The 15,771-nt window shown below is 43.0% G+C and overlaps 1 protein-coding gene across 1 annotated transcript in view; it reads right to left on the bottom strand.

Moving 5' to 3' along the window:
• acadl (acyl-CoA dehydrogenase long chain) overlaps positions 1 to 9,340 on the bottom strand; it is a 44,612-nt gene extending 35,272 nt beyond the window's left edge. Inside the window, 1 exon segment of the mRNA XM_055638184.1 lies at positions 8,708 to 9,340. Coding sequence (XP_055494159.1) covers positions 8,708 to 8,757 — 50 coding nt within the window. The 5' untranslated portion in view covers positions 8,758 to 9,340.
• Between the last annotated feature and the right edge of the window lie 6,431 nt (positions 9,341 to 15,771).

The raw sequence follows: 15,771 nt of genomic DNA, 5'->3' as shown, positions 1-15,771 counted from the left end.
CACAGGATGCAGAATACATATTTCTCATCTGCATTCACTAAAGAGAAGGACTGGATTGGAGGCCTGTGATCACTCAGTGATGTGCCCCAAGGATTAGTGCTGGGTCCCTGATGTTTGACAAATATATTCACAATTTGGATGAGAATGCTACTGATATGATTAGTAATGTTTGTGGGTGACACCAACATTGACAGTGAGGTGGCCAGCACAGGAGATTATCAAAGGTTACAACAGGCTTTAGATCAACTGGAGAAGTGGATCAAGAAATGGAAGATTAAATTTAATTCACCTTGTACTCAGGTAGACACAAGTTGGGCTGGACAAGTTGGGCCTAGGGCCTGTTTGTATTTCTTAAATCTATTACTTTACGATTCTTTGACATTGCAGTTGAGGAATTTTGAGAAGGGGTGGATGAAATTCTAGAATATTTTATCATTAAAAAGATAGTATGAGTCTTGGAGCGCTTAAAGATGAATAAATCCCCAGGGCCTCATGAAATGTATCACAAATTACAGTGAGAAGCAAGAGAGAAGATTGCTGGAGCCCTGGCATAAGAACACCAGATAATAGTGTTCCCATTATTGGTCACTGCTTCCAACCTGGTCTATTGTATTCATTTTTGCAGATATGGCCTCTACACCATTGGTTCTCAGGAGCACCTGCACTCTGTCCATAATGGCCACCTCAAACTTCTGGTTGCATGTCATGTTAACTCTCCTTCCCACTCCCTTACTGTCTTGTCTGTCCTTCTCTATTTCTGTGGAGATGCCAAAGCAAATTGAAAGTACAATATCTCACGAATGAATGAATGAATGCCATTTTATTGTCACTATACACATGTACAATGAGATTAAAATTCCACCTAGGCCAATTGCAACCCAATGGAACGCAAATGTTCTAATTTTAGGTCTTTCATGTATCACATTTGTTTCCCATCCCCCCACCACATTCGATTCCTCCTGTCCATCTTTCCCTTTCCTACTATCACCTATCAGCTTCCAACCCACACCCCTCTTCATACTGCTATACACTAGTATTCTCTCCTCTTTCTTCTTAGGTTTGATATAGGATCTCAATCATGTACATAGAAACATAGAAAATCGGTGCAGGAGTAGGCAATTCGACCCTTCGAGCCTGCACCGCCATTCAATATGATCATGGCTGATCATCCAACTCAGTATCCCGTACCTGCCTTCTCTCCATACCCTCTGATCCCTTTAGCCACAAGGGCCACATCTAACTCCCTCTTAAATATAGCCAATGAACTGGCCTCAACTACCCTCTGTGGCAGAGAGTTCCCAGAGATTCACCACCCTCTGTGTGAAAAAAGTTTTTCTCATCTCGGTTTTAAAGGATTTCCCCCTTATCCTTAAGCTGTGACCCCTTGTCCTGGACTTCTCCAACATCGGGAACAATCTTCCTGCATCTAGCCTGTCCAACCCCTTAAGAATTTTGTAAGTTTCTATAAGATCCCCTCTCAATCTCCTAAATTCTAGAGAGTATAAACCAAGTCTATCCAGTCTTTCTTCATAAGACAGTCCTGACATCCCAGGAATCAGTCTGGTGAACCTTCTCTGCACTCCCTCTATGGCAATAATGTCCTTCTTCAGATTTGGAGACCAAAACTGTACGCAATACTCCAGGTGTGGTATCACCAAGACCCTGTACAACTGCAGTAGAACCTCCCTGCTCCTATACTCAAATCCCTTTGCTATGAAAGCCAACATACCATTCGCTTTCTTCACTGCCTGCTGCACCTGCATGCCTACTTTCAATGACTGGTGTACCATGACACCCAGGTCTCGCTGCCTCCCCTTTTCCTCATCGGCCACCATTTAGATAAAAGCTTTCCTGTTTTTGCCACCAAAATGGATAACCTCACATTTATCCACATTATACTGCATCTGCCAAACATTTGCCCACTCACCCAGCCTATCCAAGTCACCTTGCAGTCTCCTAGCATCCTCCTCACAGCTAACACTGCCCCCAGCTTAGTGTCATCCGCAAACTTGGAGATATTGCCTTCAATTCCCTCATCCAGATCATTAATATATATTGTAAATAGCTGGGGTCCCAGCACCGAGCCTTGCAGTACCCCACTAGTCACAGCCCGCCATTGTGAAAAGGACCCGTTTACTCCTACTCTTTGCTTCCTGTTTGCCAGCCAGTTCTCTATCCACATCAATACTGAACCCCCAATGTGCCGTGTGCTTTAAGTTTGTATACTAATCTCTTATGTGGGACCTTGTCGAAAGCCCTCTGGAAGTCCAGATACACCACATCCACTGGTTCTCCCCTATCCACGCTACTAGTTACATCCTCGAAAAATTCTATAAGATTCGTCAGACATGATTTACCTTTCATAAATCCATGCTGACTTTGTCCAATGATTTCACCACTTTCCAAATGTGCTGCTATCCCATCTTTAATAACTGACTCTAGCAGTTTCCCCACTACCGATGTTAGACTAACTGGTCTGTAATTCCCCGTTTTCTCTCTCCCTCCCTTCTTAAAAAGTGGGGTTACGTCTGCTACCCGCGAATCCTCAGGAACTACTCCAGAATCTAAAGAGTTTTGAAAGATTTCAATATACTCATGGCTGATCATCCAAAATCAATACCCCGTTATGGCTTTTTCCCCCTATCCCTTGATTCCATTAGCACTAAGAGCTATCTAACTCTAACTCTCTGTTGAAAACATCCAGTCAATTGGCCTCCACTGCGTTCTGTGGCAGAGAATTCCACAGATTCACCACTCTCTGGGTGAAAACGTTTTTCCTCATCTCAGTCCTCAATGGCCTACCCCTTATTCTTAAACTGCGACTCCCCTAACATCGGGAACATTTTTCCAGCACCTAGCCTGTCCAATCCCATAAGAATTTTATGTTTCTATAAGATCCCCTCTCATCCTTCTAAATTTGTGAATACAAACCCAGTCGATCCACTCTTTCACCATATGTCCATATAGTAACATAGAAAATAGGTGCAGGAGTAGGCCATTCGGCCCTTCGAGCCTGCACCGCCATTCAATATGATCATGGCTGATCATCCAACTCAGTATCCTGTACCTACCTTCTCTCCATACCCCCTGATCCCTTTAGCCACATGGGCCACATCTAACTCCCTCTTAAATATAGCCAACGAACTGGCCTCAACTACCTTCTGTGGGAGAGAATTCCAGAGATTCACCACTCTCTGTTTGAAAAATGTTTTCCTCATCTCGGTCCTAAAAGATTTCCCCCTTATCCTTAAACTGTGACCCCTTGTTCTGGACTTCCCCAACATCGGAAACAATATTCCTGCATCTAGCCTGTCCAACCCCATAAGAATTTTGTAAGTTTCTATAGGATCCCCCCTAAATCTTCTAAATTCTAGCGAGATAAAAGCTTTTGCAGTCAGTTTTTATGTTCCCTGCCAGTTTTCTTTCATAATCTATTTTCCCTTTCCTAATTAAGCCCTTTGTCCTCCTCTGCTGGACTCTGAATTTCTCCCAGTCCTCTGGTAGGCTGCTTTTTCTGGCTAATTTGTACGCTTCATCTTTTGTTTTGATACTATCCCTGATTTCCTTTGTTATCCACGGATGCACTACCTTCCCTGATTTATTTTTTTGCCAAACTGGGATGAACAATTGTTGTAGTTCATCCATGCAGTCATTAAATGCATATCCACCGTCAACCCATTAAGAATCAATTGCCAGTCTATCTTGGCCAATTCACGTCTCATACCCTCAAAGTTACCTTTCTTTAAGTTCAGGACCCTTGTTTCTGACTTAACAATGTCACTCTCCATCCTAATGGAGAACTCAACCATATTATGGTCACTCTTGCCCAAGGGGCCACGCACAACGAGACTGCTAACTAACCCTTCCTCATTACTCAATACCCAATTACTCAATACCCAATCTAGAATAGCCTGCTCTCTCGTTTGTTCCTCTACATGTTGGTTTAGAAACCTATCCTGCATACATTCCAAGAAATCCTCTTCTTCAGCACCCTTGCCAATTTGATTCACTGATTCAATATGTACATCTTTTTGCTCCACCAATGCTGTCTGACCTGCAAAGTTCTTCCAGCATTCTACTTGCAGCATCTGCAATCTCTTTTATCGTCACAAGAAAATAGGAGCAGACCACTTTGCCCCATAAGATCACGGAGCTATTAAATATCATCATCGCTAGTCCATAAGAGCCTCAACACATCTTCTATGTTGATTCCCTATAATCATCAACTCCTCCATCTTTCAAATACATATCTATCTCCACCTTAACTTTAGACCTGGCCCGCACCACCCTCAGACTTTAAAAAGACCAGTCCTCATATTTTGTAGCTATGTCTCCTTATTCGCAACTCACCCACCAGTAGGAACATCTCAACGTCCACCATGGCAAACTCCCTTAGGATTTTATATGTTTGATGATGGTTAACCTTAATTTTTCTACTCCAAGCAATATAAACCCAAACTGTCTGCCATTTTATGACAGTACAGATATATTTAAATATTCCCTGGCCACTGACAAAATGTCAGATTACTGGAAGATAGCATTTGAGGTATCTTACTTAAGAGAACAGCAGGGATAAGACAAGTAAGTTTACAGATCTGTGATCCTATTGTCAGTGTTAGTGATGTTAGTAGGAACATTTCTGAGGATTAAGGCACATGAATTTACATTTGGAAAGGCAGGAAGTGATCATTGAGAGTCTGCAAAGAGGTGTTGGGATCCTCTTTGTGTTTTTTGAGGAAGTAACCCAAGTAGCACTGTAGTGCAGTTGGTTGAGCCATTGTCTTAATGCCAGAGACCCAGGTTTGATCTTGACCTCGTTTGCTGTCTGTGGAGTTTGCACGCAGTCCCTGTGACCACATGGGTTTTCGCTGGGTGCTCCGGTTTCCTCCCAGATCCCAAAGACAAGTGGGTTTGTCCTCTCGTAAATTGCTCCTCGTGTGCAGGGAATGCGAAAATAAGTTAACAACGAACTAGTGTGAACGGCAGCGTGGACTTGGTTGGCCAGAGGGCCTGTTTCCATGCTGTATCTCTCAACTAATATATTGATGAAAGCAGTGTCAATTATGTGGTTTCAATTAACTTCAGCAAGGCCTTTGACAAGGATCTACACACGGAAGGTTGGTTCAAAATGTTGCCCATGGAATCCACAGCAACTTGCTGAATTATTTCAAAAGCTGGTTTGTTCATAGCAGGCAGAGGATGATGGAGGAAGGGTTTTATTGTGGTTGGAAATTGTGACTAGTGTTGTGCAACAGAGATCAGGGTACCCTCATGATTTGTTAAATGCATTAACAATTTAGATATGAATGTGGGAGATACGATTATTTACAAATCTATAAAAAAGACCATTAGGGTTAAGCTAGGAATCCTCTTATCAGTAATAGGGTAATTATTTGAACAAATGTTAGAAGCAATGTTCACTTGGAAAGGCAGGAATTGATTAGGAGTCAACAAGTTTTTGAAGGAGAATTCCTGTCTCAAAATCTGTTGAAGCTTCTTGAGGAAGTAATTAAGAAAGTTGATGAAGACTGAGCAGTAGACACAGTTAACATAGACTTTAATAAGGCATTTCACAAAGTCCAACACAGTAGTGTAGTTCAGAAGGTTAGGGCACATGGGAGCCCAGGTATGTTGACACATTCAATCCAAAACTGGCGAGATGATGAAGGCATGGGAGTAGCAGTTATGGGGTGTACTTTTAATTTTAAGTCTGTAGCAAGTGATGTGCTGCGATCGTTGCTATATGTCATATAAATACATGACGGAGTAGAATGGTGGCTGATGCAATTTAATCAAAACAAGTGTGAGGTTATGTATTTTGGAACAGCGAGGTGTGGTTTGGCACCTCGCTGTTACCACCTCACTGCACCTTCAGCTCACGCCTACATTACTGCACCCACTTCACTACTCATACCCACCTTGCTGAACCCGCTGTTCACAACTACTCCTATTGCTCACACCTCACATCTGCTGCACATATTAACAACCTAACTGTACCCACCTCGCTATAAGGAGGTTTCACGGCAGTCGGGTCACGACCCATGACCCGTACTGTTGCTACGCTACTCCAAATGGATTACACGGGATGTACTGCAGGTAGGCACTTACCATTGTTTCCAGCGTCACGGGCCCATTAAAACCCGCTGAAATTGCATTGTAAATAATTATGGAAATCGGGATAAGCGTGTGAGACATTTAGCATACTTCAGAATTCTAAAAGTGAGGAGAAATGACGGTAGATAAAAACGAGAGCCGAAGGGGACAACAACAGTCAGAGTGCTTAGCGAACATTGGCCGTTTGCTCACTGCATTTCATCAACAGTAGTCCTCACTCAAAGGATGCTCCAAAAGACCAAAAACTCCCCTCACCTGCCAATTTATATGGACATCTTCAACCCACCCACTGCTCGACTTCCATCTAGACGACCAATTTGGAAGAACCCACCACCAGCTGATTTCACCATCCAATCAGCTTGGAAAAAGTAATAGGAGTCCAAGGACGTCCCAAATAAACATCTGGTGTCAGACCCCACCCTACCGGTCCCTGGCACCAATCTCCCAAGGAAGCAGTGGACGACGCTGAATAGATTCAGGACTGGACATGGCCCTTGCTTGGCCAGCCTTCACAAATGGGGCAGCCGTCCAACCCCACGGTGTACTTGTGGAGAGCAGCAAACAATGCAACACATCATTGAAGCATGCCCTCAACATAGACTCAAAGGAGGACTTGTCACCCTTCATACAGCAAATCAAGAGGCAACTGCTTGGCTAAAGGACTTTGCATTCGCTAAATAAATCAACAGTAAGGTATTATTTGGGTTTTTTCTTGATAGGCATCTAAAGTGTTTCAGAAGTGATAAATCTGGCTGTAATTTTTTTAAATCGCCCATGGTTCTCGTGGGTTGTTACATACAAAATGAAAACGCATCTGAAGAAAAATTTACAGCCAGATTTATCACTTCTGAGAATTTTTAGATACCAAAGGAATCAAGAAAAAACACAAATAATGCCTTACTTGATGAAATGCAGTGAGCAAACACGATAATTCCCAATATTTTCAATGTTTACCAAGCACTTTAGCTGCTGTAGTCCCTTCAGTTCTCGCTTCTCTATACCTTTATTTCGCTTCACTTTTGGAATTCTGAAGTTGGGTGCATGTCTCTCACACTTACCCTGACTTCCACAATTTCTTTCAGCGCAAAAATTCAACATTTTGGCGTTTTTTACCAGGGAGGAAAGTACGCGTTTCTAGCATTAATAACATATGCCGGAAGTGATGGATGTCTTCCAGTTGGATTTAGCGGCTCCGTGCGTCGAGCCCTATGACCCAGTGACCTTCCATGCAACCCCCCTATACCCTCTGCTCATACACATGTCACCGCGTCCACTTCCCACACCTACTTCACCACACCCATTGCTCGCACCCACCTCGCTACACCCCACTGCACCCACCACTCACAATGACCTCACTACTCACCCTCACTTATTTGCACCCACTGCTCACGTGCATCACACTGCAGCTGCTATTCACACACCTCACTACACCTGCTGTTCACACCCACCTCACTACACCATCCACCTCATTGCTCACAACCACCTCCCTAGATCCACTGCAGCTGCCCACGTCACTACACCTACTGCTCACACTCACCTATTGCACCCACTACTCATTTTAGTTTTAGTTTATTTTATTGTCGCATATACCAAGGAAAGCACAAATTATACAAAACTATTACAATCGAGCCATTACAGTGTATAGATACATAATAAGGGAATAACATTTAGTGCAAGATAAAGCCAGCAAATTCCAATCATGTACCCTGTTCCTGTGTCTCCCCATAGTGAGGGTCAATAGACAATAGGTGCAGTAGGCCATTATTACAGTAGGCCTATATTACATAATATCTTGAAGAACCCTATCTAGCTCTAGCTCTCTTTGAAAGCAAAGATACTAGAGGTGCAGTTGGTTGAGCCATTGTCTTAGTGCCAGAGACCCAGGTTTGATCTTGTCCTCGTTTGCTGTCTGTGGAGTTTGCACGCAGTCCCTGTGACCACATATCCTCTATAATCTTTGCTTGAAAGTATCCAGCGAACCTGCCTCCACCGCCTGAGGCAGAGAAGTCCATAGACTCACCACTCTCTGTGTGAAGAAGTGTTTCCTCGTCTCCGTTCTAAATGGCTTACCCCTTATTCTTAAACGGTTCCCCCCTGGACTCTCACTGCAGCTCACTACTCACAAGCATTCACTGAACCTATTGCTCCACACCGACCTCAGATACCCGCTGTTAAAACACACAATTGCACCCGTCGGACACATTCACTTCTCCGTACTCACTGCTCACAACCACCTCACTGCAGCCCAAATATACTCTAGTATCTTTACTACAACCTCTGCTCACATCCACCTCACTACAACATCTGCTTACATCCACCTCACTACAACCTCTGCTCACATCCACCTCGCTGCCATCCACCCTCCTCACTACAACATCTGCTCACATCCACCTCACTACAACATCTGCTCACATCCACCTCACTACAACATCTGCTCACACCCACCTCACTACAACCTCTGCTCACATCCACCTCACTACAACATCTGCTCACACCCACCTCACTACACGCCCCCACCTCGATTCCCGAGCCCCTTGTCTTCAGCCTGGGGTCGACCACAAGCGCCATGTGCCGGGCCGCCCTTGCCTCTCACCTGCGGCCTGCCCGCCAGCCGCATCGCCAGCCCGGTCGCAGCGCCGCCATCTCTCCGCCCGAAGCTGAATCTGAAGCTGAAGCCGGTGACAGGGTCACGGGCAAAGATCATAGAGCGAAGCGAGATACTCCACTATCTTTGCTCCACTCTATCATCTTTGGTCACGGGATCCGCTCCCAGGGGCGGGACAACCGCTCCCTCACTCTGCGAGAATATTGCAGCTTGTTTGGCATTATGTGCCTCGTCTCCGTGCTTATTATTAATGTTCCTCTGTAATTTGTTGTACAGTGTGTTGAATAAACGGCACAGGTGGTGGCGATGTGCCTCTCAGCGCCAAAGTCCTAGGTTCAATCCTGACCTCAGGCTCCGACTGTGAGGCCTTTATACCAAAAATTATAGAGCTCCTGTAGTATCTTTACTTTATCCATTCTCCTGCATGGATTTCACCAGGGTTCTCTAAACACTGCAACAGCAAGGATGATGTCAAGTGTGGTGTATTTAAGCTGGAAAGAATGTAGAGAAGATTTACAAAGATGTTGCCAGGACCTGCGGGCCTGAGCAAAAGTGAGAGGTTGGACAGGCTAGGTTTATATACCTAGGACCACAGGAGGATGAGAGCTGATCTTATAGAGAGGTTATAAGCAAAGATCCTAGATCTTTGGTTATAAGATCATAAGGGGAACAGATAGGGTGAATGCATGGAGTTTCTTACCCAGAGGGAATCAAGAACCAGAGGACATAATTTTAAGATGTGAGAAAAAAATTAATAGGAACCCGAGGGGGCAACTTTTTAACCCCAGAGGGTGGTGGGTATATGGAACGAGCTGCCAGCGGAAATACAGTAGTTGAGGCAGGTACTAAACATCTTTTAAAAGACATTTGGATAGGTATAAGGATAGGAAAGGTTTAGAGCAGTGGTTCCCATAATTTTAAGATGTGTATGAGAAAAAAATATTAATAGGAACCCGAGGGGGCAACTTTTTAACCCCAGAGGGTGGTGGGTATATGGAACGAGCTGCCAGCGGAAATACAGTAGTTGAGGCAGGTACTAAACATCTTTTAGAAGACATTTGGATAGGTATAAGGATAGGAAAGGTTTAGAGGGATATGGGCAAATGCAGGCAGGTGGGACTAATGCAGATGGGGCATGAGCATTAGGATGAAGGGCCTGTATCTGTGCTGCATGACTCTTATGTTTGGGTACAACGATAATTTTTAATGTAGTTTAGTTTACGATGTCCAAATTTTTTTAAATTATAAGGGAGATGAGTTGTTTATATTCTGTTTAACCCAATAGCTTACATTCTAGGGAAGTGTGATGGGAAAATGACCAATATAGGGAATTTAAGGATGTTAGTGAGGTAATAAATAGATATATCATAGTGTTTACGTTCCAGAGCACAGCTAGTTTAGTTAAAATAAACATTTCTGGTTGGAAACTAAGCTGAGGGTAATAAAACTGATCAGGAAGTGTTGATTTTTATTGCACCCATTATACGATTGGGTGAGTGGTTTCTAAATAGCAGGAAACATGAGGTTAAATATAACTCTGGGGAAAGACAAAGATGAAAGGTTACAGTGACATTAACCAATGAATAATTATTTCAAAAATGTTGCATCCACATGGAACCATTGTATTGTGAGAATATAATAATGCTGTTGGTGCTGTGAATCTTTGAAACATTTTGGTTTCCCTCACAGTGTTTTCCCAGTGTATAATGTTAAGGCATTGAATATAGGCAGAGCTACGGACTTACAGCGCCAGAGACCCGGGTTAGATCCCGAGTATGGGTGCTGTCTGTATGGAGTTTGTACGTTCTCCCCGTGACCGTGTGGGTTTTCTCCGGGGTGTTCGGTTTCCTCCCATGCTCCAAAGACATAGAGGTTTGTAGGTTAATTGGCTTGAAATAAGTGTTAATTGTCCCTAGTGTGTGTAGGATAGTGTAATGTACTGGGACCGCTGGTCAGTGCGGACTCGGTGGGCCGAAGGGCCTGTTTCCGCGTTGTATCTCTAAACTGCACAAAACTTGAGTGGCACAATGGTAGAGTTGCTGCCTGACAGCGTCAGAGATCTGGATTCAATCCTGACTACGGGTGCTGTCTGTATGGAGGGTGTATGCTTTCCCTGCAGCAGGAGCTGAATTGTATTTTGTACATGTCCCTTGCGTAAACTACAGATGAAAACAACTTTCTATATCTTCATATTTTGTGTATGTAAAATATCCCAGTTCAGCATTATGTGTCTGGAGTGCAGTAGTGGGGTGAGGGTGATCATCTCAGTTCCCACCGTCCAAAGAGCATCCACATTATTCTGTTCTGTCATCTCTACTGCAATTGCCATAACTAGTTGGTATATGTGCAGGTAATCTATTGGAAGAGCTTAAGATCTAATAACAAAATACTTGCATTTGAATTTTAAAATATTTGGTGAAAACTGACCCTGAATTACATCTAAATAATTGTGTATGGTCTTCTTATTAAAAAATTATATTGAAGTTAATGTGTACATTTTTAAACAATATGACGTGGTTTTTTTTGGTGTCGTTTGGTTTAGTTCAGTTTAGATTAGTTTAGGTTAATTTAGTTTATTGTCTCGTGTAACTTTTTGTTGTGTCCTATCCAATCAGCGGAAAAACTGTACGTGATTACAATCAAGCCGGCCACTGTGTACAGGTTAAAAGGAATACCGTTTAGCATAAGATAAAGTCCAATTAAACATAGTCCGAGGGTCTCCGATGAGGCAGATGGTAGGGCAAGGCCATTCTCTAATTGGTGATAGGACGGTTCAGTTGCCTAATAAAAGCTGGGAAGAAACTATCCCTGAATCTGGAGGTAAACGTTTTCAAACTTCTGTACCTCTTGCCTGATGGGAAAGGGGAGAAGAAGGAATGCTGGGGTGAGACTCGTCTTTGATTATGCTGGTGGCCTTACCGAGGCAGCATGAAGTGTCAACGGAGGCAATGGAAGGGAGGTTAGTTTGTGTGATAGCTGAGCTGCATGCACATTGCAGTCTTGGAGCAGTTCCCAAACCGTGCTGTGATGAATCCTGATCAAATGCTTTCTACAGAGCTTGCGTAAGCATTTAAACAGTGGATAAATTCAAATATTATTATTGACTTAGAAAGTTAATGCTTCACCTATATTAGTGAACAAAATCTAACCAATCTTAGCCTCAATATGCTGTTATAAATTTTACAAATTTCATTTTGTTTGGAAAAGTGCCCTGCTTAATGTCTTCCTTGGTGTTGTCTGGTATGATTTTATCATTCCCTTCCATTTGTAGCACAGTATGTGCCCAAATTGCGTAACTAACCAGCCAATGAGCCAACAAAACTCTACTCGGGGTGCACTATGCAAAACTATTATTTCCTTAAGGTTGACAGCTCCATTGTGTTCGGCAATTGTGCAAAAAGCTTAAAAGGAAACCAGATGTATCCTGCCCAACTAAGTCAACTAACTTAATTTAAAAGCATTGGACAATATAACATTTTGTGGAGGCAGTCATTGACCAGATTAAAAATTCCCACTTTTTGTGGGAAGGATATGCTCAGGCAATTTTCCACACTATCAGGATAAGACAATGTTGCACTTTAAATGGAACAACTTGGCTGCAGAAACATCTACATCAACATATAGACAGTTCCTACAGCCTTTTTGGTTCCAAAGCTCTGAGCTATTTCTTGATCACATATGTAGTGAATCAAGTCTCGATAATTTGGTTTTACCATTAGTTGTTTTAGGATGTGGATATCACTGATGAAATCAGGATTATTATCTCTCCCTGACTGGCCTTGAATGGTGGTGGTGAGTCCCATTCTTGAACCATTGCAGTTCTTCTGGTGAAGGTGCTCCCACAATTCTATTAGGAAGGGATGGCTAGGGCCTAGCCAAATGTATACAACAGTGGCTTGGTGGTAGAAGACACAGGATGGTAGTGGAGGGTTGTTTTTACAGATTGGAAGCTTGTGACCAGTGGTGTGCCATGGGGATTAGGACTGAATCCACTATTCTTTGTAATGTAATATTAATGATTTGGGTGAGAATGTAACGCATGGTTAGTAAGTTTGCGGACGACAAGATTACAACAGAATCTAGATCAACTGGGAAAGTGAGCCAAGGAATGATAAATGAAATTTAACAAGTGTGGTATTGTATTTTGGGAAGTTAAACTAAGGCTCGACTTACACAGTAAATGCCAGGGTTGTCGAGAATATTGTTGAACAGAGAGATCTTGGGTAAAGTACATAGTTGAAAGTGGTGACATAGGTAAACAAGGTGGTGATGATAACATTTGACACGCATGTTTCATCGGTCAGGCATTTGAGCATAGGTCCAGGGAAAGTAATGACGGGCAAAATAAGGTAAATGGTCACAGTCATTAACCTAGCGGGTAGGAGTAAAACTAAAGGGTATGGATTTAAGGTGAGAGGACAAAAAATTGAAAAGGACCTATTGGGCAGTTTTTCAGACAAAGGACAGTGGGTATTATGGAATGACCTTGCAGAGGAAGTGACAGAGGCAGGTATGATTACTGCAATTGAAAGACATTTAAACAGATTCATGTTAGGAAATGGATGTGGGTCAAAAAGAGGCAAATGGGACTCACTCTCGTACAAAAATAGGTTGGTTTGGACGTGTTGTGCTGAAGGGCCTTTTTCCATGTTTTATAGCCCTGTGACTATGACAAAGGAGGATAGTCAATATATTTCATGTCAGGAAGCTCTGTGAATTGGGGAGAAACCTGCATCTATTGCTGTGCCCGGCACCTCCTGCCCTTGTCCCTCATGGCGCTAGAGGTAACAGGTTTGGGAAGTGCTGTTGCTTGATGCATTTTGTGAATTATGCACACAGGGTGGTGGTAGAGGTACCAATCAAATGTGCTGGATCGTATTAAGGTTTTTGAGTGTCATTCAAGCTGCAGTCATTACACTCTTGACTTGTGGCTTATGGACAGTAGAAAGGCCTTAGGGTGTCAGGAGTGAGTCTCTTGCCGCGGGATACCCAGCCTCTGACGTGCTCTGGTAGCACAAACTCATTGTGCTTCTTTGATCTGGCATAGCAAAGCAGCAGGAAGTCTTCACTACAACGGCGTCCTCTCACAAGAGGGTTGATTGCTGGAGGCAAATCATCTCATCCCTGGGCCATTTCTGCATGAGTTTCTCCTGGCTATGCTCCGACCTCAAGCACGGAAATAATGATCTTCCCCAAAATAGTAATATATGTGGGTTTTACTGATGAGTCCATTATTCAGTTCCATCTCCATAACAAATGAAGCCAAGATGTAGCAACATCTGAATAACATTCAGTAGCAGGTAATATTCACCTCTGGACAGTGTCCGAATGCAACAGGAGGGACTCAAACCACCTCTCCTATCCATCTCAACAGCATTACTATTGCCAAAATCACAGGTTTGAACCTGACTATAGCTGTTGTCTGGACAGAGTTTATACGATCTCCCTGTGATCGAGTGGTTTTTCTCCAGGTGCTCCGATTTCCTCCCACATTCCAAATACGTGCAGGTTTGTATGTAAATTGTTCTTAGTGTGTAGGATAGAACTAGTGTACAGGTAATTGTTGGTTTGTGTGAACTTGTTGGGCCAAAGGCCCCTTTTCCCCTTTTCTCTAAACTAAATCCGGTATCCTGGAGATCACTCGAGCCACACATGATGGAACAAGTTCTTCAATCCAACTCAACCATGCCCACCAACACCTGTTTGGCCTATATCTCTCCCAAAACTTTCCTATTCATAAAAGAGCAAGAATACAACTATTTCCACACAACATGCTGTTTTTAAAGCAGGTCAAAAGTCGAGTACCATGTCATTAATGATTTACCTCCTGACTTTTGAATGAATTAAAAACAAAAATATTGGTGGACACAATTGCAGTTGTATGCGATGAGTGAGGATTGAGGTCAAATGTGTAAACAGGTTAGAATTAGGAATTGATCAATTTTGAGCAAAAAGAGGATTTGGTGACAAAGTGCATTTGGGCACACACATGGCACTGGAGTGGTTTTATGAACTTAAGACAGTATTAAGATAGGAGAAACTCAAAATTCAAGAATCACAAATGTGGGGTGGGTGTGAGGGGGGAGGTGGTGACAGCTTTGATTCAACAGGGCCACAGACTGTGGGTGGATAATGCTCGGAACTAAGAACTAATTAAGTTGAGTTCTAGTGCCAGTTTGATGGGTGACATCCAAATACAAATTTGGCTGAAGTTTGACACAAAAAGCTGAAGTAACTCAGCGGGCCAGGCAGCATCTCTGGAGAGAAGGAATGGGTGACGTTTCGGGTCGAGACCCTTCTTCAGACTGAAGTTACCAGCTCTCATTTGTCTTTTTCATAGACCAGGCCAGGATTGAAGGAGATAAAGGTAAACCTTGGCTTTCAGAAAAGGACCTTGCCTCTGGAGCCTCACACTAGATCATACAGTGCAGGGGACTCTGGCTGTAGGATCAGGGTGAGTGTGACTTTGAAGGATTAAGTTATTGAAAGCATATCAGGCAATACATATACTTCTCCATGTCACTGATAGTGAATCATTGTATTGCTATCTCTAATGGCTAGGAATCCAAGTATTACTATTGGTAACACACCTAAATTACCCCAGTAACTATCAATTATTTTTGGAGTCCACTATGGTCACTTACTTCTGCATCCCTGACCACCTTCCCTCTCTTATGCCCCTGAGCTTCCACTTCCTCTATGCTCACCAAATAGTTGCTGCCAGGAAACCATGGCAAAGACTGTCTGATGCCAAGCAACACCAATGTTGGATGAATGCTGTCATACTACCTGATGTCATATGATCAAGTAAGCCAATTAGAAAACATTTTTTTCTAGATAACTTGAAGCTTTTGCAATTTAACTGAGAACAACATTGAAGGTTCTCAAAATAGCAGAGCTGGACTAAGTGTCAGGAAAAATGGCAGCACACTATCCAGTGCTAGATAGTTGAAAAGTTAATGCTGTCAACGTTAAACACTTTATTGTTTTTTTTAGTATTTATGAACGAAGACTGCCCCATGTAGAGATATAACATGGAAGATACAGGCAGA

The sequence above is a fragment of the Leucoraja erinacea genome, chromosome 7 (genome assembly GCF_028641065.1).
Source record: "Leucoraja erinacea ecotype New England chromosome 7, Leri_hhj_1, whole genome shotgun sequence".
NCBI lineage: Eukaryota > Metazoa > Chordata > Chondrichthyes > Rajiformes > Rajidae > Leucoraja > Leucoraja erinaceus.
Note: the sequence above shows the minus strand (reverse complement) of the source record. Positions and strands in the feature narration are given on the sequence as shown.